The 24,771-nt window shown below is 38.7% G+C and overlaps 1 protein-coding gene across 1 annotated transcript in view; it reads right to left on the reverse strand.

The window, feature by feature from the left end:
* LOC129764146 (LIM and SH3 domain protein Lasp) overlaps nucleotides 1-23,396 on the reverse strand; it is a 148,705-nt gene extending 125,309 nt beyond the window's left edge. Inside the window, exon 1 of the mRNA XM_055762963.1 lies at nucleotides 22,695-23,396. Within this exon, the coding sequence (XP_055618938.1) occupies nucleotides 22,695-22,763 (69 nt within the window). The 5' untranslated portion in view covers nucleotides 22,764-23,396. The remainder of the gene's footprint in view (nucleotides 1-22,694) is intronic.
* Between the last annotated feature and the right edge of the window lie 1,375 nt (nucleotides 23,397-24,771).

Raw genomic sequence — 24,771 nt, forward strand, 5'->3', positions numbered from 1 at the left:
AATTGATGCAAATATCTGTCCGTTCCAGTAAGAAATGTTCAAGTTATAAGCTTTCGGAATCTTTCATTTTTTCTGCATGTTCTGTGTTTAGATTTTAATTTTACCGCACCATATACTCCGGTTAGACGTAGTCCCACGTCAAAAAATAATTTTACTGTGTTACCTTATCAACTTTTCAGCCGAACTGTTACTACCCCTTTAACATGAAATATATCGTCGATCAGTTTTATTGTAGACATGTTATTGCAGTCACCTTCTAAGGTTACTCATGAATACTCTCTGCACCGACTTTAAAGAATATTTGAAAATTTGAGTATTCGTAACCCGATTTCTCATTTAATTTATCGTCGGTCAAGGGGTCGTGTATTGAATCACATTTGAGATTTCGTTTCAACTAGTAATGGAGAATCCGCGACCTCTCCCCATTTCCCAATATTTATATTCCATGATAGTCGCAGTTTCTGGTAGATTCTTCTGAAAACACGCGGTGATCTACGGTCCATAGTTGCTTCGTATTTATCGGCGAAGTTTCGTCAACTGTTTGTCTCTTATGTCATCCAAAAAATTTTCGATAGGAACCAAGTCACTTAACTAAGCTGACATCACATAAATTTCGATGTCTTGAAACCATGCTTCCGCACGTCGTATGTTGAGGATCATTATCCCGCTGGAAAAGCCAATTCGAACAAACATTCTCACTAGATTTGAATCATTCGGTTGGTACCATCATATAATTTGATCCAATTGATGCCAGCTATGCCAGCTAAGTCGGGCCTTAATTCTCTAAGTTAGCAGATAAAGAAGTTCTATATTCCTCATAATTGGATGGTTCATTTGGCAGTTAGTTAAGGTATTAAGGTATTATGCAATATTAAGCAATTGTTATTTTATGCGGAACAGAAACACCGGCTGCAATCAATTATTTGAACTGATGGCCTGTTGTTGGTGAAACTATCCTAAATCGTTATAAATAGTCAAAGATGTTCTTATTCTCATAAAATGACTCAAACATCGGGGAGAAAACCGATCCTTCATTTATTCAAAACTTCACCATTGAAGATGAGCCATCCTTAGCATAACATTTTATGGGTTCGATTACACCACAGAATATAGAGAACATTGATTCAAGCTTTCCCCGGTACAAAGTTGCGGCAATAGGAGGAAACCATCTTTGAAGCTATGCTTCGGTAACTTGTTGCGCTTCGGAACACAAACCGGTTGTTCATTTCTCTTCTGCACAGAGTTTTATTCAATTGCGAGTTCTCTGGATTCTCGAATCGAAAGTCTGCCAACAACGCGAGTACACGTTGCTGAGCAGCCGCTGTAATCCGTTGCTGCGAACGAGGGGCCGGTTCAAGACCTCCAACCTCCAACCGTGACTAATCCCAGAAGGGGATCCATTCCGTCTGACGTTCGATACCTCAGTGAAACGAGTACATGCAAAAATATTATCAGCAGGAGCACTCATACTACGAGTGACCACCACCACCACCACCACCTCCTCATCACTTACAGCAGAGGAGGTCGTATGGCGTAATAAAATTAAAGCTGTGAAGGTATAATACACACAACGTTAATTCTTCGGAGCCACTCGAAAATCCGGTTTCATACGGATTATACTGACCATCGAATTACAAACCATCGTGTGCTTGTTGTCGTATCAGTTGACCGCTATCGTTGGGTTTTAGATCCTAGCTAGGGAAGTTCTTTGGAGCAAAAAAAGAGCTGTGGACACATGTGGACACATATCCATAGTACAACTCCATGTCGATCGGAACGAAAGCGAAAGCTGTTTATAACAGTTGACTGCAAAGTATCATCGAGGAGGTCTCTCGTCATTCGCATGGATGCCTGACCAGATTACAAGTTTCTTTTGTGCGCGAATGCGTTACACACCGTGTCCAATTTGGCTGACAGGGGCTGAAGCATGGAATCATCTCAACATTTTATTTTCTCATGGCTCCACCACGATGGAGACAGTCTTGGTTTGCATAATCGCTTCCAACAAGGGCGCGTGAGTATGGGTGAGGAGCAATAATTTGGATAAAGTGTTGCGATGCTTTACCATAAACTGAGTTCGGGGTGTGAAGCGGGTCGAAAACGTTCATCAAAACACTAAATGGATGTTGATAGTTTATGACCACCGCGCACAACAGAGAGTAACCTTGTAGCCGAGATGGTGATTTTCGAGTCATTGGGGTGTACCATAATGGCAAATGACAGCAGGGGCGCCACCACCCTTTTTCTCACGATTTGTGGTTATCGAGCCGGAGCTTTCTGCTGACCGCATCGAAATCACCTCCTAATGAAGACGGCTCAAGAGCTGATGTTTATATGATGAATAATTCCAATATGCGAAACATGTTTTATACATTACCATTTGAACCACATTTCCGTCATAATATCACGCATCTTACCTGAAAAGCAAAAGAAATTGAAAATAATTAGATATAACAGCAACCCTAGATTTTTTTTCTAAATTGAAAGAGGGAAAAAACAAGCGACTCATTGAATTATCATTCAATCGAATTACTGCGAAGCTCTGAATGAACATTTCACAAACAATGTGTTCCCTTTTTGCATTCGCCCATCGTATATCGAACATCGCAATGAATGCAGATTAGAATCACATGTTCAGCAGCCAATCCCCAATCTCCGGATGCTCGAATGTCATACAGGCGGCGCGAGCAGATCTAGAGAGGTGTTTATCATTCACATTAAAATTCATTTCATCCATCACTGGGAACGATATTTGCCTTGATTCTGCGAGAGAAAAACGTGGCGGCAAAAAAAACAGAACCCAAACAGCCCCCATGACTGAGACGCTTACCATATGCTCGTGTTTACAACAATTCCATCGAAGGACCGGGAGTATGGCGTAAGAATTTTGGATTCTGAATTGGTGCGCTGTTGTACACTTCAAATTTGAGAAACGGATTAGAGTTGTGGAGCGGATGCTCCGCTGTCAATGTTTATATCCCCCACATTTCATAGCTTGGATCTCATTTTGGCAGAATTCCGAAACAATGACGGCATTCAAAGGTATGTCGGCTAGGATGGGCGAAATTCGGCATCAAAGAGGAAGATTCGTGGTTCGTAACCTTGACCGGCGGCAATAAATATGGCCCCCTTCTGATGTGGTGGTGTGGATTTTCTTATGTGGGTGATTTTGCTTTTAAATGCTAGAATTAGAGTGATTATAGGGTGGAACGATAAAATTTTGGTCAACTTAGACTTGACGAATGTCTTTTGAGTATACACTTAAAAAACCTGAACACTCCTAATTTTATGGATATGTGCGTATAGAATGATTTCTCTATTTCCATTTTGAATTTTGCTCTTCAGTTCTCAAATTGCGTCCGAGCAGGGGTGTTCACTTTTTTTTAAATGCACTATCAATAGAAACAATCAAGTTAATTATGCACTTTTGAGTAAAAGTTAATAAAGGGCGAACACGAAATTATTGCGACACATTCAACAGGGCATAACTTTTTTACCATTGGGTAAAAACCAACCAAATTTTGCACACTTTCTCATTGATGTGTATTGTATACATGCTGTCAAACTCGAAGTCGTGTTTTTCGATTCAACGAAAATGGAGGTGAATTAACGCGAGTCGAGAGAACAAATTCTTTCCAAACACCTGGAATTTCCTGACCTGTCGCACCGGCAGTTGGGGAAAATGTTGAACATTCACCATTCAACCGTCTCCAGAGTGTTGAAGCGGTTCCAGGAGCGGTTGACGTTGGACCTCGGCAAAGGAGCTGGAAGAAAACCGGGACCGGAGAACAAAAAGACGGAGGGAAAGTTGAAGCGGATGATTAAAGCAAATCACAACGTCTCAAGCCGTGATTTGGCTGAAAAGATCGGCATGTCGCAGAGCTACGTCTAGAATGCAAAAAAGAGAGCTGGACTATATACATACAAGGTACAGAACTTCCCAAACCGCGATGAGCGGCAACAATCGACGGCTAAAACTCGGGCACGGAAGCTCTACGAGAAGATGCTGACAAAATATGGCTGCTGTGTGATGGACGACGAAAAGCCGACTTTAAGCAAATTCCGGGGTTGGAGACCGGCAAGCGCAAGTTCGACGTGGACGACAAATTTAAGAAGAAGAAAATGTCGAAGTTCGCCTCCAAATATCTCGTTTGGCAGGCCATCTGCTCTTGCGGACTGAGGAGTGAACCTTTCGTGACAAAGGGTACAGTAAATGGCAAGATCTACAAATCTGAGTGCCTCGAGAAGCGATTTTTGCCGTTCTTGCAGCAGCACGACGAAGTTCCGCTATTTTGGCCAGATTTGGCATCATTCCACTATTCTAAAAGTGTCCTGGAGTGGTATGAGGCCAATTCTGTCCATTTTGTTCCAAAGGACATGAACCAAACTGTCCGGAGCTGTGCCCGGTGGAGCAGTACTGGGTAATAATGAAGCGGGAACTTCGGAAGAGCAAGAAGACAGTCAAAGACGAGAAGGAGATGTTAAGAAAATGGAAAAAAAACTGAGAAACTGGTACCGGATGACACTGTAAAGACTTTGATGAAGGGTATCAAGCGAAAATGCGTTCAATTTTACACTCAAGGCTCCATCGATTAACTTTTCGTTTGATTTTTTAAGTAAATATATGTATAAAACTACCCTAAAAATTTGGTTTGATTCTAAACATTATAAGAAAATTGGCATGACATTTTTGGTGTCGCAATAATTTCGTGTTCGCCCTTTAATAACATTTTGAAAACAACTGACGCGACGAAGTAAAAGTTTATAGATCAGGTAGGAGGGATAGGAAACAGGGATGCAACGAAGGAAGCATCATTAAACGTTGACATCGGCGTTTCTGAGGAACAGGTATAGATGAAGCAGAAGATCAGAATCACGGCTACCTAAGATATCCCGGACGGGGATATCCGATTGTCTGCCTTGTGCCCTCAAAAGTTCTGGAGAGCTGAGAGCGGGCAGCATGGAACCGGATACATGACCAGACAATATGCTCGATGTCGTGGTAGCCATCGCCACAATCACAAAGATTGTTGCTGCGAGTCCAATGCGATAAAGATGCGCGTTTAGGTTGTAGTGATTGGACATAAGCCGAGATATCACTCGAATGAAATCACGACCTACATTCAATCCCTTGAACTCAATACCATGCACTCGTCGAGACCTTAGGGATAATCGTGTGTAACCAACGACCGAACTCATCTTCACTCCACATGCGCTGTCAAGGAATGTAGAAAAATTCAATAGAAGCAATTTGTCTTTCAAAAAGTGTGCCTTCTGATGCGCCCACCTTAGCCAGCGAGTCCGCTTTCTCATTCCCCGAGTCGAGCGAGGAGAGGGGACCCATGCTAAGGTAATCTTGAATATTTTTTCGATCGAAACACTCAATAGATGTCGTATCCTTGTTAGGAAATAAGATGAGCGTTTATCAACTTTCATTGAGCGGATTGTCTCTATTGAGCTGAGACTGTCTGAAAAAATTAAATAGTGATCGATGGGTAGTGTTTCAATGATCCCTAGAGCATAGTATATCGCACCCAGCTCAGCGACATACACGGAACAAGAATCTCTGAGTTTAAAAGAGGTACTGGAATTTTCATTGAGGATGCCGAAGCCAGTGGACCCGTTTATGTGTGAACCATCAGTAAAGAACACTTTATCAGATCTAACTTTCACTTATTCTGCCGAAAATATCGGCGGAATAAAATCGGAGCGTAGATGATCTGGGATTCCATGGATTTTTTGTCACATGAACAGATCAAAAATAACAGAGGAATTGCAAAAGTATGGGAAGCAAACTTGGTTGGAGATGCCTGGTGAAGGGTGCACGTCGTGGGTAAGGTACGCATGGTATAAAGACATAAAACTTGACTGAGGAGTCAGTTGGAGTAGATTTCCGAAGTTATCAATCACCAATGGATTCATGATCTTGCAACGGATGAGAAACCTGTGAAATAATTCTGTGAACCGAAGAGTAAGCGAAGATACTCCTGCCAAGACTTCGAGACTCATCGTATGTGTCGAATGCAAACACCCCATGGCTATACGCAAGCAACGATATTGTATCCTCTCCAGCTTGAGAACATAAATCCTGGCAGCTGATCGGAAGCATAAACTGCCATATTCTAAAACTGATAATATCGTTGTTTTGTATAGCTTAATGAGGTCTCCTGGATGGGCACCCCGCCATGTTCCAGTTATTGTTTAGAGAAAATTGATTCTTTGCTGGCATTTCTGTTTCAGATACGCAATGTTTCTTCCCCAGGTACATTTAGAATCAAAATATACACCTAGGTATTGCCTGATCGTTTTGCCGGTTAGGTGAAGCTGGGCGGGATCGTGCTTCCTAGAAAATACGACCATTTCGGGTTTCTCCGTAGAGAATTCGATACCCAGCTTGAGAGCCCACGTGAAACTATATGAATCAAGTCATTGTTCACTATTCATAAAGGGTCACTTGATCCGCTGTGGTAGGAATAGGTACACATGAAACATCGGTAGGTTTAGTGTTAAACAGTGGCGGGAATTTGATTAATAAGAGAAAACGGATTTAGCAGCGAACTTTCTGCATAATTCCGATATGTCAATGATTATTTCGCGTTGAAATTATATCCTTAAATAAATTCATTAGCTTCAGTTATTTTCATTCTGTTTCTGTTTTTTTAGATATATAATCATTTTTAATTTTTCCCAATCGAACCAATTATTGGTTTGGGGAAAAAGAAATGTCGTATATTGTCAATATATGGCAACACTTAAACATATTTTGTGTTGTATTTATCGCATTGGGTCATACTATACGGCTATTTAAAGACGACAATCTGTGCTACAAGTGTCGTTTTGACAGTGTTGTGATTGTCCTTCTCAGTCTCAAGTTAGAGCGCGTCAAAGATGGAGTCCACCAAGCAAGAAATTCGCCATATTTTACATTTTTACTACCTGCGAGGTAAAACTGCAACGAAGGCGACCGAAAAAATTCGTATAGTTTATGGACCCGATACTGTAACGATTCGCACAGCACAGCGTTGGTTTGATCGATTTCGTTCTGGTGTAGTAGAAGTCGAAGATACAACCCCGTACTGGTAGGTCAATCGTCGTGGAAACCGATAAAATCGTTGAAATCATCCAAGTAGACCGGCATGTGAGCACTCGCTCGATTGGCCAGGAACTGGGTATAAACCATAAAACCGTTTGGAACCATTTACAGAAGATTGGATTCCAAAAAAAGCTGGATCAACGCCTGCGATGCACTGCTGAAACGGAACGAACTCGACCCATTTTTGAAGAAGATGGTGACTGGTGATGGAAAGTGGATCACGTACCACAACCTAAAGCGAAAAAAGTCGTGGTTGAAGCGCGGTGAACCGGCCGAAACCATCTCCAAGCCCGGATTGACGGCCAGGAAGGTTTTGCTGTATGTTTGGTGGGATTGGGAGGGAATAATCCACTATGAGCTGCTCAACTATGGCCAGACCCTCAACTTGGTTCTCTACTGTGAGCAGCTTGACCGTTGGAAGCAGGCAATTGACCAGAGTTACCAATAATATTTTTCAAAAAACTGGAAGATTACTCTTGAAAAAACTGGAATAAAACTGGATCCTGCAAAATCGTCTTATTTCAAGAAGTTCGGTTAAAGTTAAAATCATTTTTTTAACCTACTCCAAGGCTTGAGAAATGGTTTGTATTTATACAAATGTAGAAATGGTAGTATTTATATGTACAGTGAAATCCAATGTCATTATATCGAAAGGAGGTAATTATAAGCGGACGTCATACAAAGTTTGTGGAAAACCGTTTTTTACGTAAGTATGACTTATTATTAGGCTGTCAAAAAAGTCCTGCGGTATTTTTTTTAAATTTTCATTTGTTCATAAAATTAGTTACAATCATCTGTTTTAAGTCAAATATGCGCCGTTTTGTTCGATGACTTGTTCCCAACGAGATGCCAACTTCATAATATCCCTGTTATAGAAGCTCGCTTCCTTATTGGCAAAAAACTCGGATAGCCAATTTTCACAGGCCTCTTTTGTGGCTAACTTCTGACTACCTAGCTCGTTCGCCATGGACAAAAACAGGTGGTAGTCACTTGGTGCAAGGTCCGGGCTATACGGCGGATGCAAAAGAACCTCCCATCCGAGCTCCCGGAGCTTCTGGCGCGTCACCAAAGAAGTGTGTGGCCTGGCGTTGTCCTGATGGAAGACAATACGGCCTCTGTTTATCAAAGATGGCCTCTTCTTCATGAGTGCTACCTTCAAGCGGTCCAGTTGTTGACAGTACAGGTCCGAATTGAGCGTTTGGCCATAGGGAAGCAGATCATAATAGATTATTCCTTGACAATCCCACCAAACACACAGCAGAACCTTCCTGGCCGTTAATGAGGGCTTGGCCACCGTCTGAGCCGCTTCAGCGGGCTTCGACCACGACCGTTTGCGCTTCACGTTGTCGTAAGTGACCCACTTTTCATCGCCAGTCACCATCCGCTTCAGAAACGGGTCGATTTTGTTGCGATTCAGCAGCGATTCACATGCGTCGATACGGTCAAAGATGTTTTTTTTGCGTCAACGTGTGTGGCACCCATACATCGAGCTTCTTTGTGAATCCAAGCTTCTTCAAATGGTTAATAAAGGTTTGATGACATATCCCCAGCTCTTGGCCGATGCTACGGCTGCTACTATGCCGGTCTTTCTCGGTTAATTCAGCGATTTTGTCGCAATTTTCGACGACAGGCCTTCCGCAGCGTGGCGCATCTTCGACGACCTCTACACCAGAACGAAAACGTTGAAACCATCGTTGTGCGGTGGAAATGGAAACTGTATCGGGTCCATAAGCTGCACAAATTTTATTGGCAGCTTGAGATGCATTTTTGCCTTTGTCATAGTAGTACTGTAAAATATGTCGGATTTTCTCTTTATTTTGCTCCATATTTGCGACACTATAACTCACGAAAGACTTAACCAAACAAAACACTGTCAAGGACTATATTATAGCACGCAAAAATACCTTTCCAACAAGCTATAGTATGATCGATACAATGAATACAACTAGAACTACGCGCTTACAACGACACCTCGCGGAAATACCGCAGGACTTTTTTGACAGCCTAATATGAAACATCGGTAGGTTTAGTGTTAAACAATGGCGGATATCGGGCAGTTGGATATTCGGTTTTTCATTTGCGAATACGAAACTGGATGACACTGCATTTGTGCATGGAGCGTAATCCTTTAACATTTTAAAAGAAATAAACACATTTTTACATAAAAATAATGAACTATGAATAAATTTCCCGTTTCCGTGGATGTCCTTTAATAAAGGTTCAAGTTTTCTGGAAGTAATCTTTAACAGGTTTTTTTTTCTGATAAGGATTCAACTACTTAGGAAAAGATCAGAATTACTCAATCGCAATTGCAAGTTCTTGAAACGTAAACAGTCTTGCTGGCAATGTTATTGGAGTACATAAAATATCTTGCAACGAATCTTCGGAAAGTAACAGCTCATCGTCGTCTTCAAGACCTGTAAATGAAACAAAAGAAACGAAAATGAATCAAACCTTATACACGAAACTCACGACACACCTTTTAGGACTGTTCCGACGAAGTGGCAAATGAAAATAAGAGTTTGGGTCGCGTTGCTAGCGAAATCGACGAAATGTGAATCACGATTGCGATCGACTCTAAATTTGGTGGTCATTAAAATCTAAGTAGTCAATTGAGGGCAAGGATAGCTAGAGTTTATCTTTCAGCTCCTTGCAGTAGTATTACAGCGAAGACTGTTCTCATCATCAACTTCCGAGAATTTCTTAATTATTCATCATAATAATAACCACTGCTTAATTTTGAGAGCAGAGAGCAGCAGAGCTAAATTAATGTTACGAGTTTAATTTTTAAAATAAATTAATTTAAAAAAAATCTGTCATTTCAGTAATAAAACCTTATTTTTAATCATGGATAAATGGTTTTGCTATGCTATGCTAATGAGTTATTTTGTTATGATTTATATTATTTTTTTTATCTTCGCTTATTTTTTTTCGGCCTATTACCGCCACTTCAGTGCCAATCAACGACATCAGGAAAGCGACTCCACCTTTTCCTACCTATCAGACTCAACAACTCATGAGTCGTGCCAACTTCTTTCACTTCCCTTCCGAAGGAAGACGTAACCAGAGATCTTTCGCCTCAGAAAATCTCAACGACGCCAGCTGGGAACCCAGGCCGAACGGATTGTGAGGCTGTTACGCTAACCACACAAACACTGGCGCCGTCCGTTATTTATGTTATGTTAATGAGAAATTATGGATTTTTTCTAATATTTCGTATCCAGCCGAATAGATAGGATATCAGTTTTATCTCTAGTATCAATGTTTACTTTCATAGTTTCTATGTGTGACTTACTTCATCTCCAAATGGAAATGTTCTTGAAACATGTTCAAAGTAATTCTAAAAGTTCAAAAAATTCCATAACAATAACAAATGAAAAGGCCGCCCAAGAATATCAGGTTGAAGGAGTGCGTACTTTTTATCAAAAAATAAAATTGAGATCCAAAATGAAAACTTCCAATGCTACCCTATTTTACAGTACTTATTTGTTTGAGAGCTAACTAGAAACATTTATTAGATATAATCTATACTCCAAAAACTATTTCTGTACTGTTTATTTTTACATCTTAAAAAGTTACGTTATATCGAGGTTGCCTTATATCGAGGTATGAGTGTGATCATTTTCAATTTTTCCCCAATCGAACAAAATATGTTAGTCAATCCGTTTAAAACTTACATTCTGGCTGATTCTAATAAAGAAATATAAAATTATCTATATGACATCTAACACAAATTTGAGTATGGGGTGGATTCATCATTTTCAACACAGTTATGATTCTGAGCTGAGCATATCTACCCATCGCAACGGAGCAGTTCGTCATATTGTTCAAGAACAATTCCTTGAATTGAGAGCACGGGCACAAAAAAAACCCTTTCCGTCTTAAATGGCACGCATTCTTATAACCCATCCTCCTACTCTGAACGGTTGTGACAAACCGTTTATTTATAGGCACGATTGTACGCCTCCGATTCCAGACCGTCTCTGGGTTGTTCACGACGCCTGCCTGGGGAATGATGCCATCGCAGCGGCTAACGAAACGCACGACGAGAACGCGTCCGCGCACACTGCGTTGGTGAACAATAACCCAAACCGGAGATGATGAGGGCCTACCGTCTCCGTCCTCCTGGGCCGGCCAGCCAGCTAGCTAAGCTAGCCAGAATCGCGCGGATGGACGTTGGTGAATAATATGTGCGATGGTGTTGAATTGCAAACGGAATGAATGATACGACTATGGCGTCGGGAGTGAAGAGGAAAAAAAACAGTCGAACAAAAGAAGTGCAAAAATTCATACCCTCCAAGTGTGAAGCAATGGAAACACATGTTCTCTTAATTGTTTAATTATAGAAAATATGGAACGCGCTCTGTGACCACACGAGTTATGCCCAAGCGAGAGGTGTGCGCGAGGCATCGAAGTTTTCGTGATTGCAAAAGAAGCAAATGTCTCTTAACCTCTAAGGGAGTGCATGCCTCATTAGACTTTGTTTTGAAGAACATTGCGATAGTTAAGAGAGCACATCTGGTAGTACTCCCTGAATCAGTAAGAAACAAGAGTGAAATCATAGAGTCGTCCCAACCCCACATTGAAATGTATATCAGAAAAGTATCAGTAATCACCGTTAAATTGAAGTGAGCTCAAAGCAGGCGCCACTGCTCACACTCATCATTCGATAATCAGAGTACGAATGATTTAATTCTTGAACGCATGAACCATTACTTTTTCACCCGTATGTGAATCACAATTTTGAATGGCATCATTTTATAATTTATTCTACATGTCGCACTCGCTGTTTACTAACAGATGTTACTAGAATTTTCTGTAGTTTAAAATTGTAACTTAGCCCACTGCCGGAAGCTCAAAATTTATTTCAATTATAAATTTTGATGAAACCAAACATACAGACTAGCTCTCTTCCTAGCCCTAGAATTCCAACATGATTCTTTACGTTTCTGATTTCGCAATGCTTTCAACATGGCACTACTCCGTGGCGTAAATATTGATCAAATACCAACGCTATCTTATCGCACACACGTCACATGATTATAATAGGAATAACACAGGTCGCCAACTAGGTGGTGATACCGTTTGGGCCGACCAGAAACATCCACTTTATCAGGCTCAAATTACAGAAACTTGTATCCCATATCTTGTCAGCAACGTCCCATTCTGAAACTACTGAAAAATACTTTGGGGCCTTCTTTCGTTGAAAAACGGCCGTTCCCTACCTAAAAATCACCTGCTTTGGTTGGTTGGTTGGCAACTGCAGAGAAAAAAAGCATAAACAACAGAATGGCGCATACAAGCAAGAAAGAAAGAAAAAGATTGCACGTACATCAAGCGCTCATCCAGAGATAACTATCGCAGGCTCATAAATCATTCCCAAATGTTTGATTCGTGCACTGAAAGAGTTATTTTGTGTCGCGTCTTGCGAATTGTCAGCCAGGCAAAAACGAAAATTCTTTTGATTCGAAAATCCTGAATTGTCTCAGTAAACATTACGAAACAAAAAAAGGAAAAATACTAAAACCCAGTCACCCAACACCAAACACCACCGGACCAGACAAGCAGACAGACCGGCAAGAATTTTGTTAGTGCAACGGTGTGACATCATTCTACCTGGCTGCGATTCCTCCAGACGTTACCACCACAAAACAAGAATAGGGGAGACATAGTAAAGATAAAGGAATAAGATACCCGGGGAGATGGTTACGCACACGCTGACAAGTATGAAGAGTATGTAGAAATTTGCACCAGTGATGCCGGATTAAATTCTAATTTTTGAATTCATTAAAATGATTGAAAAATATGTTTGCCAAGAACGATTTTTATTCATTAAACTAACTGACCCGACGATCTTCGTCCCGCCCAAAATAGATTTTTCTATTTGAATACTTTCAAATATCCACGTTTTCTTACTAAGTTAACGTTAGTGAGTCCAATCACTGAACTCTTCATTGATTGATTACCCTTTGACCCTTTACAATTTCCTTTTACTATAAATTGTCTAGTACTTCTACAAAAATTCGTCCTTATAATATAAAAGCATTTTCAGACACAATTCTCGCTCAAGATTCTTCAAGCACTTGGAAACAACATGTTTCTCCGTTGCATGAAATACCTGTTTGATACAGAGAATATTACAGAATAAAGACAGCTCAAATCGGGACATTCCTTCCTCGGGTTTAGGGCACACCAACACATTTGGCCTTCCATTTTTGTTTATATAGATAGAAGATATAGGAATACGTTATTCCGTCTGAAAACTTTCAACTTTCGAACAAAAATCAATTTCGTTAGCGCCAACATCAAATGGACTAACAACGCTTAGCTAATTGTATAACAAATGGGAATTAAATTTTCCGAATTTTCCGATTTTTCTCTGCGCTATATTGATCTACGGGATGAGACGATTACAACGAAATATAGATGACTGAAATTGGAACATTCCTTCCTCGGGTTTTGCGCTTACCAACACATTGGCCTTCCATTTTTATTTATGGACTAGCTGACCCGGCAAACTTCGTTCCGCCCAAAATTTGTTTTTTGTTATCAATACCTTCAAACATTCACGTTTTCTTACTAAGCGCAAGTTCATGAGTCCAATTGCAGAACTGTTCATTGATTGATCTTCTAATCGACCTCGTTGAATTTACCTTTTACCAAAAAAATCCTAGTACTTCTTCCAAAACTCATCATTATAATATCAGATTATTTTCAGACACAATTCTCGTTCAATATTTTTCAACAACTTGCAAATAGCATGTTTCTCCGTTACATGGAATAAATATTTGATACAGGAAATATTATAGAATAAAGACAGTCCTCTCTCCTCTTCTCCCCTTAGAGAGGGAGGAAGAGTATCTATCCACCATAGAATCATTTATTGCACCCTGAAACCTCCACATGCCAAATTTGGTTTCATTAGCTTGATTAATTCGCGAGTATTGCAGAAATCTGGGTTTCATTTGTATGGCAACCATCCCTTAGAGAGGGAGGTGGAGTGTCTAACCATCGTGAAAACATTTATTGCGCCTTAAAACCTCCATATACCTAATTTGGTTTCGTGTGCTCGATTAATTCTCGAGTAATGCAGAAATTTGTGTTTCATTTGTATGACAGCACTCCTCCCTCTACCCTTAGAGAAGAGGGTGGAGTGTTTAACCACCATAGAAACATATATTGCACCCTAGAACCTGCACATGCCAAATTTGGTTTCGTTTGCTTGATTAATTCTCGAGTAATGCAGAAATTTGTGATTAATAGGTATGGCAGCCCCCCCATTAGAGAGGGGGGTGAAGTGTCTAAACACAATAGAAACATTTATTGCACCCTAAAACCTCCACATGTCAAATTTCGTTTCATTTGCTTGGTGATTTCTCGAGTAATGCAGGAATTTGGGTTTCATTTGTATGGCAGCCCTCCCTAAGAGAAGAGGGAGGTGTATCTAACCACCACAGAATCATTTATTGCATCCTAAAACCTCCAGATGTCTGATTTGGTTGCATTTGCTTGAATAATTCTCGGGTAATGTAGAAATTTGTCATTTGTAGGGCAGCTCTCCCTTAGAAAGGGGGTGGAGTGTCTAATCATCATAGAAACATTTATTGCAACCTAAAACCTTCATATGCCTGATTTGGTTGCATTTGCTTGAATAATTCTCGGGTAATGTAGAAATTTGTGTCTCATTTGTATGGCAGCTCCCCCTTGGAGAGGGGGGAGGAGTATCTAACCACCGTGAAAACATTTATTGCACCCTAAAACTTTCGCATGCCAAATTTGGTTCCGTTTTGCTTGACTAACTATAGAGTAATGTAGAAATTTGTGTTTCATTTGTGTGGCAGACATCCCCCCCCCCTTAAGGAGGGGGGGTGGAGTATCCAATAACCATAGAAACATTTATTGCACCCAAAAACCTCCATATGCCTAGTTTGGTTTCGTTTGCGGTTAATTTTCGAGTAATGCAGAAATTTGTGTTTCATTTGTATGGTAGCCCCCCCTTAGAGGGGGGAGGGGTCTCAAACTATCACGAAAACCTTCCCCGGCCCCAAAAACCCCTACGAACCAATTTTCATGTCGATCGGTTCAGTAGTTTCCGAGTCCATAAGAATCAGACAGACAGACAGACAGAAATCCAGTTTTATATATATATATATATATATATATATATATATATATATATATATATATATATATATATATATATTCGATTCTTCTGAAATTTGGTGTGAATATTCTTTATATATTTATATGTCACACTAATAAAAAAAAATTAATATTCTTCAATTGTACTATTTAAAAAAAATGAATCATCATAAAAACGCGCTTAAAACTTGTTTTTATTTCAAAACTTCCGCCATTCTGGATGAAATATTTTTTAATGGCTTGCCCTAGCGGTATACCATAGCGGCATTGTTTAAGAAATAGTTGAACACTAGCTGACCCGACGAACTTCGTCCCACCCACAATTGATATATGATTTAAATCATTTCGAGCACTCAACCCTCACTCCCACAGAAATTATTTAATTCATTCAATTCACCTTTTCCATGTTTTTATCAGTTTTCGGGCGTTCACGTTCAACGGAAAATTAACCGTAACCGTTATAAGGTAGGATCCTAGCAATATTTCATAGTTATTAATGTACGTGCGAAAATAGTTATGTATTTAACAACATGTTCGAACATCGATCTAGAGTTCTTATTGACCGAGCAATGAGCAATATGTTGATCACTGGGACTGACAATTATAAAATAAGAAAATTAAAAAAAAAAAGATTGATTTCTGATGTTTACGATATGTGACCACTTTCAATTCAAATTCAAAATTTTTGTCAATTTCTGACTATTTTTTTCTCTACAATACATATCTTTAGGAGCGGGGGCCGACACTGAAATTGTGATGCGGGCTGAATGGAAGGCGTAGCAAGAACAATTTGGAGCTCAAAGTGAGAAATAACAGAATTGATTTTGTTGATTCATTGTATGAATCTATTAACCCTAAAATGATTGATTTTTTATACACCATAAAATGTTTGCACCTGTACAGACAAAAAGAAACTCAATATTCGACGAATTTGCGTAAAAACGAAATTAACTATGCTCTCCGTAGATAATTTCCTTTTTGACGTATAAACCTGACGCAGACTAAGACACATCAAACTTGATACTGACTGTTTAAATCAGCTGCTCCGTTCTTGAGTTAAATCGTGAGAAACAGACACCAAATAATTTTTATTTATATGTATGCAAAATTTGTTGAAAAAATTACTTTCCAATTTTCCAACTTTCCGAAGTTTTCATAACTTTTTTGATGTATAAACCTGACGCAGACTAAGATGCATCAAACCTGATACTGACTGTTAAATCCGTTCCTCCGTTCTTGAGTTAAATCGTGAGGAACGGACACCAAATCATTTTTATTTATATAGATTTAGTTTCGGACAACCAGAAGAGTTAAAATCGTGTGCGCCAGGGTACTGTTTTGACGTAGGACTACGTTTTACATTAAAGGTGCTAAATCAGAAAACAAATCACGTTTTTATGAAATAGAGTTAATGTTAATACCTATTTTAAATGCGAACACATTTTAACGATTTGCATACCAATCGAATCATAAGTTTTCTAAGATTTGTTTGATATGCTATAATTTACAATCCCATAGTCTGTATATGGTTTAAATTGATGAAAAATGGAAGCATTCCCATTTGCCCATACATTTGTTTTGTCCATTTGTGTGCTTTCCCGAACAGAGCTGTTAATAACGAGCATCTTATGCAACCGATAGAATAGAAACAGTCGGAGACGAATGAATCGTTGAATTTAAAGTTCCCGTAAATAAAGGAAAAGAAGAAGAAGAAGAATTGAAACAACGAGGAGTATAGCGAAAAGAGAAGATTTGCGAAGTAAGTAAGCTGTCGCTAGTGTATAAGTATTGCATCTCCTCTGAGGAAAATTCTCAGAATCTTTCTGTGCTCTTTTTTTTTTATTCTTTATTTTTGAGACTTTCAGCCTCCTGCGCTGGTTCGTCTCAGAAACTTTCTGTGCTCGAAACAATAATGGTCGCTAATTCTGCTCGTTTTGTGTTTTATGTTTTCCCTGGAGCTGTGAACGCTAGCGAATATTTCACTTGAAGTTTATCGCTGCAACTGTGTTAGACGTGTGTTTAATGCTTGGTGAATGGCGATACACGGAAGATGCCTCTCGTTTTTTACTTTTAACTTTTTTAATTTCCAAATATTTTTTTCGTTTAACTATGTTTGTATTCTTAAAAGATTATTGAACAAAAAAAAAATGGATACAAAACAATTTATTGTTTTATTTGTTCAAAGCTCGGAAAAACGTCGAAAAATCATATCTCTACAATAAAATACCTTCTTTTTGTTCCTTCAACGTCCATTTCGTGATTCAGAAATTGAAATAATTATCCACAATCGTAATAACTCATATTCTGATGATTCGCATAATTTCCCTTGAAAGAGCAGTGATACATAACATGTTATACTATAATTTTTTTGTTAACATTAACTATATAACTACTGAACGATGTTTTAGAATGTTTTGAATGTGATCTATATTTAAAAAGAAATATTTTTGATCTTCGTGTGAATTACGTCGTTCCTCCATTTTCCGTTCTCCTCTCATATTCTTATTGTAATTAATAATGAAGTTTGGTTTTTTAACGTAAATGTCGCCTCGTTTCATCCCTTTTACTAGAGTTATGTCTAAGATATCGTAGCTACTCAGAATTGTGGCTATCACCTTATGTTTCCACGCTAATAATCTTGTTTATTGAGCACTGTTATCTATTATTCATAGAAACCTCGTATTAATTCGAGAACAGGTTCACTAGACCTCAGAGTTCATTTAGAAAAAGTGTAAACCAATACATAGTTGAATAAACAATAAGATTAGTATGATTCCTTGCTGTGGTGGCTGAGAGTAAACATACGACCGCAAATGGTTAAATGTGGAATCATTCAACTGCCCGTAACCACTCAAACATTTTGGAATCATTTTGACTGATTTTTCGAACATTTTGTCTGATATATTTGCGGAAATATTTCTCTAACTATGACATGAATAATTTTATACTTAGATTAATTTCTTCGTAAATCCGTTTACGAAAGTTGGCTTATGTTGCACATGTTTTGGATTTAAACTACATATTGAAACTATTTACATGTTCCATAAGGTCGTTGACACAATCAATATGAGAAGCTTAAAAGAACGTCGGTACTCTGCCATGATTCTATTTATTTTTTACGTAATATCACAACGAGTGGACTGATTTTAACGCACCCATTAGGCCTCTGAGAAAGATTTTTTACACAGATTACAGAAAAACAAACTACGCTAAATAAAATCCTATCAATCGTATGACGAGCCTCTGTAACGAATACAATGAAATAATTGATGTAATCATGTCAAGGCCAATGTTTAAAAAATATCTGAATAGAATAAGATATAGTTAAGTTTACCGTCATTATTATATTTGAGCAACATGTATAGTCTACGCTGGTTTGTCGAAATAAATAAATAAATAAATCTTTCGATTCTGTGACTTGTTAAACACGTCCTTTAAATTAAATGAAATGAATTAATTATCCAGCTACCTTTCTTTAGTTTCAAGTGAGTAGTATCAAGTAGTATTAAGAATGTATTTGTTTACATAGATAGACGACTAATAACTGAATAAATTCAAGCCCATTCACGTCGTGAAATGTAGAACGCGGTTGAATTTGTCGAAAAGTGTTAGTTGAATGAGAATACTTTTATATAAAAGTGAAACAAACTACAGTAGAATCCCGATTATCCGCGAAATAGTCTGGCTAGGCCACCGCGCATAACGAAAATCGCGGATAACGCGATAAAGGACTAAAAATGAGGTGCAAACACCAAATAAAGATATTTCAGCATGAAAACTATGTTTTATCAATACAGAAATCATTCAACTCTCCATCTGTAAAGTCGTGTACACCAGTGGTCAGATAATATGAAAGCCATGACCAAAACAAAATAGCAAGTGGCCACCTCCCACTGACAAATTTCGGGAAGCTCTATAAAATTACTATGAAACTCGCTTTCGCGTATAATCCGCACCGCGGATCATCCGCTCGTGGATAATCGCGGTTCCACTGTAGTAGGAAAACGGAAAATTGTTCGCTTGTGAATGCGACCGAGCGGAGGAATATTCGCATAAGTCTGCACATTCGACTAGGTGTTCCAGTTATGCAAGGAATGGTCATGAACAATCTCCTGTATTATTCTCACGAAAACAGAATGAATCATGTATCAAATATTCTCAGCTGCTTTTACAGTGACCCATCGGTTCTTTTCAGGACCACCAACAAATTCGAAAGAGTTGAATTCTATGTTGATAACAATTCCATACTCATACTCATCCACCACAGGAAAAATTCAACAATCTTTCAAAATATTCATTCATTCGTTCATTGAGAGTTGATTCAGATGCAATTTCAAATAAACGATTACTGAGCCAGCGATAGTCCTACGTCTACCTTGCGGATACATCACAGATATAACCCACTTCTAGTTTTGTTTAACAGACGACGTTACAAAAACATCTTGGGAGCAGGTGAAGATGGTGGCATATGTCATCTCGCAAAAGTATGACAATTTTTTTTATTGGCAAACTAGTAGAATTGAGTTGTGTGGCTTAGGAGAATGTTTGCGGGCGATTTTACTGCACAGATACCCACATCTATCATAGTCTATCAGGAACGACAGATCATTATAAAATATAACAGAATTATTTTGATATTGAAGAGAATGACAGAAAAACTCTCTTTTTCACGAAGAACGAGCGAGATCGTATATGTGTTTCTAATATTACGTTGAAATATTCAATTTTTCATGAACATTATCATGAAGAATAAGAATAAACAGATGAGCATTAGCATGATAAGTTACTTGAATTTTTTAGTAGCAATTTTCATTTGTAGTATAGAACCAGAAATGAATAAATAACTCATGTATAAACCCACCGGGGCTCCGATAGCCGCGTTGATAGCGTATGTCATGCCGGAAACTTCGGATTCGACTCCCGTTGCCGACTTACCGCTCAGCGTACAATCAAGGCAATTTATGAAAAATAATTTCAGATTCCTCTGAGATCTACTTTTCCCTTCTAATGATCCACTCTAAAATTTGTTTTTTTGTGCATAACCTCATGAAATGGGTTATAACGTTCACAAGTCTGCGCAATGCGCATATTATGTATTACGAGAGCACGAATGCGTCATCCATCAACCATCTTCAACTGCAACTGCATCTTCGAACATTCAATTGAAGAGATATTTAAAAAATGGAAATGATTTGCAATGAGGCGTGCTGTCATTCAAATCTCTTTACCTAAATCTCATGCTAACATAAGTTCAAAAGAAAATCTTCTTCAAATTATTGTTCAACGCTAAAACTACAGAGGTGTTCATGTTCTCAATTTCATTTAGATTTCTTTCACGTGAAACACCATACATCTTTGAGAGGTGAGAAGCAAAAATTTGGAGGATTACGATCAAAACACGCGTAGCCAACCAAACGTTAATCCATTTGGTTTTCAAGTTATATCCCCAATACGTTCCCAAAATACTTCATGGCACGCCAGGACAGTAGAAATAATTATAATCAACTTTCTTTGCATCAAAACATGTTGTGGTCCCAAATAAGACCGTTTTGTTCAGTGTCTGTTTTTTCCCCCAGGAAAATATTGAACGGATGTTTCCTCTCAACCTCTGATGTCATCCTAACCCTGGCACACCATTTTTTATTTTCTCGCTCGAGTACGATATGTCCCCAAGATACGTAATCCTACGTCATAATAATGTTACTCAATTAATTTCTTATCTAATGTACAATATATATTCGTCGATCAACAAATTTATGAAAAATATCTATTTGGATTCTACCAAACAAAGTCAGTGCGAATAAAATCAATATCTAACAATGTGCACGAATCAAATTCCATTTGATTTTTTAATCAGCCGCAATACTTTTTTGCTACAGGACTGAATAGACAAATCAAATGATTATTATTCTGCAGAAATCTTTCATTACTTTGTGACGTTAGATTCCTGCTACACGCAGCTGAGAGACAACGGTATTGAAACTTCAATAAACCTTCATTCAAAATATTTCAATGCATTACCGGTCCCAATAGCTATACTGCCACCGCCACAATTTGAATTGTTTTTTTTATCTAGAAAATCGTCGATACAGTACGTAGTGAAAAGGAAAAACTCCGGAAAATGAGAAAAAAAAGCAAAGCAATTTATGTTATTTATTGCTTTGTGAATGAACTCGAATGAATAGATGTTTTGGACTGTGTAATTATTTTAATAAAAAAAACCTTTAAAGCACCTCAATTCCTACCAAAATGTCAGTTAGGTTTTTATGATTTTGAACACTAGAAATAATTGGTGAGAAAAATGTAGTTCGTTCATTTGCATCAATTTGATTATTTTTGCCTTTAATAACAATAAATTCTCTATGTACTGGATTATCAAGAGAAAAGTATCACTTTTTGCTCCTCGTTGGATTTTTTTACATTTCTCATTAGATTCTTCTTGATAACCAACTTGAATCGATCGGCATGGTTTTTTGTGCTCTCCATCTCGAGAGAAGAGCAATATGACACTGAAAGTGTATTGTGAAACTAATTTAGAGAATTGGCGAACATTTGTTAAACGGAACAAAAACTGTTTCACGGTTATGAGATTAGTCGTTGCTTTTAGCGACACTCAGTATTACATCAGTGCACGTTTAGTGCCATTTTCGCCATCAGCGGTTTAAATATTTTGACAAAAAACATTTATTGTAATGAAAACTCACAATTTCGTATTAGGATAAATTGGCAATTACGATTGTATCGTGAACATGTACATTTGAGTTAAATCTATTGTTCCTTGAAAGAATAGCTTAAATAAATTTCGAAGAAAAAGCTTCCTAGAAACTATTTATTATTGGAAAAATTCATATATCAATTTCATATTCATATAATAAGCGGCTTAGTCTGCTTAAAAAATGTCCCTGATAATTTGGTATTTACTAGGAAACTTCATCAAAATCTGTTTCATAGTTTCAAAATTTTGCAAGAGATATAAAATTTAATATTGTTTACGCTTATATAAAAATATTCCATTCACCAAATAATGCTTGCAATCTTTGGAAACAAGATAAACAGAATAAATTTCTACGGGCACAGTTTCATTGACAAAATTGTATAACAAACGCAGGTATAAAAACACGATAAATGGAGCAAATAATAATCGCTTAATAATTACAATTCCAATGTTTTTATTCGAATTACGGTTAGTCGGTGACAGTATTAACGAGATTAGAACTTGACATCTTGTTATCCAACTAGGCCACCTCTGGCAGCACTGACACACATATTCAACAGATTATTCTACTCCATCTTGGTACCGACGTTTCCCGTAGGGTTAGCACACAAAAACATGAACACATAATTTCAACCGTAGACAACTGAGGATCCTTGTTGTTCTCTCCGGTGTTATTCCTTAACACGTCGTCGCGATGTGTGGCGGGCGCATATTGATACATAATAAACATTTCTTCTCACTAACCTTATCCAAGCACTTCAACTCCTCGATGGGATAAACCACCTTCTGGCACCGGGCGCAGGACTTATTCATGTTGACAGCTCAATAACAGCACTCGTGTGTAGCTATTTTTCCACTTTCCTCCAGCGGTAAATTCTCGTACACTTTTGCACCGATATTCCACTCAAAAAGGCCTTCACACACAATGCGAAAACTCGAGACTTTCTCAATTATGTTTTCACTTTGCACCAGATCCACACACTCAGTATTTCACCTCCGTATACTCTGGCACTCCGTTACCGAGCAAAGAACGCAATTGCGAAATCGCCACCAACTGACCAGCGGCAGCACTTAAAAAACGGTACGTTAAAAGCTGTTTCTAAACACACAAGCTGACCCACTACACTTGAAACAATGTTAACACCTTAATCCGGCCAATAAACTCAACTCAATGCAACTCCAGGCGAGAAATTATGGAACACGATCCGAATCAGCGATTAAACTTATTTCGCGAAGGAACAACAATGATTCGAAACATTCGAGCCCAACAAAACGCCGTTCACCTCTGTTAACAACGATATCGAGGGCGAAAATGTGTGAAAACTAATTGCAAAAATGGTATGGGATCAAAGGAAACAAACGGAAAAGCACCCGCACCAGAAAAAAAATATTATTCACTCGATCAACAGCACGTCTGCTCGTGACGATGGTTTGAACACAATTAAAGTGCATTAGAAGGCCGCTGGAGAAGTTGGAACAAACAGTTCATTTCTCGTCTCCGCCAATGTGTGTGCTGCTTTGTTTACAACGTTACTACGGTATAGAACGCGACAAAATACACACCAGTAACTGTTTTTAGCTTAAGATCACGGATGTGTGCGTGTGCCCATTGACAGGTATCTTTCGTAACAAAGTCCACGGAGAAGCATGAATGCGGATGGAACGTTCATTCATATGTCATGAATGGTTTTCCAGCCACGGAATGGTTGCTGAACGTTACTGTGCACTGAAAGAAGAATTCACCATAGAATAGAGCGTGGTTCATAGTTTCGCGTCGCGTCGCATGTAACGTTTGATTGACACAGTCTGTCGATTTTTTATCAGAATCAAGCACTCACATAGCCAATTTTTCGTTCAAACGAAAACTAAACAAATTCTGAATTAGATCCGTAATTCCAGTAAATGGAATGCGTTTCAACTGAAAAAAGATTAAGTGTTTAGCGAAAGCGACACAATCGACACGATGCGTCTCGATCTGAATACACATCTTCAAAATAAACTGACAGCGTGGCGCGACGTACAATGGGACGACATACGATTTGGTTTTTTTTCACGGTTTGATGGATTAGAAATGCCAAAATTTATTTATTTATTATTTATTTTATTTATTTATTTGTATTCAGTCTTCGGTGGTACCGTACAGACTAATCCTAACCTATACTATATTCCTAATTCTTCATATGAAACAATGTCAGGTAATATGCAAATCGAATTTTTCACAAATTACATTGAAAGCTCCAAGACAGGAGCATAGGGAACGGTTGTATCCATAATCAGTCCTGTGTCTAGGAATGGCGATTAGAGCGGAGTGTCGCAGCTGTCGCGGGGGTACGGCAAGTGGCATTTCTTGTAGAAGATCAGGACAGTCAATGTTGTTCGTCAGGACGTCGAATATGAACAGCTGTTGCAGTTTTTATCGTCGCACAGACAGGAGTTCAAGACTAATCAGGCGGCAACGATCTTGGTAGTCGGGAAGGTTTAGGGGATCGTTCCAAGGCAGGTTACGAAGTGCGAAACGTATAAATATTTTCTGAATGCGTTCGATGTGGATTATCTGGTACGTGTGGTAAGGTGCCCAGACCGGAACAGCGTATTCTATGATGCTACGCACTAATGCGCAAAAAACTATTTCAGTGCATATACATCGGTTAGCTGAGCAGCGTTGCGGCGAATGAATCCAACTACGGAATACGCTTTGGCAATACTAATGGAAACGTACTCATAAGAACGAAGTTTAGAATCCATCATAACTCCCAAGTCGCGAATAAACTGTGCGCGTTCCAATGGAGTATTGTCGATCAGATTGTGATACTGAAGATCG

The sequence above is a fragment of the Toxorhynchites rutilus genome, chromosome 2 (genome assembly GCF_029784135.1).
Source record: "Toxorhynchites rutilus septentrionalis strain SRP chromosome 2, ASM2978413v1, whole genome shotgun sequence".
Lineage (NCBI taxonomy): Eukaryota > Metazoa > Arthropoda > Insecta > Diptera > Culicidae > Toxorhynchites > Toxorhynchites rutilus.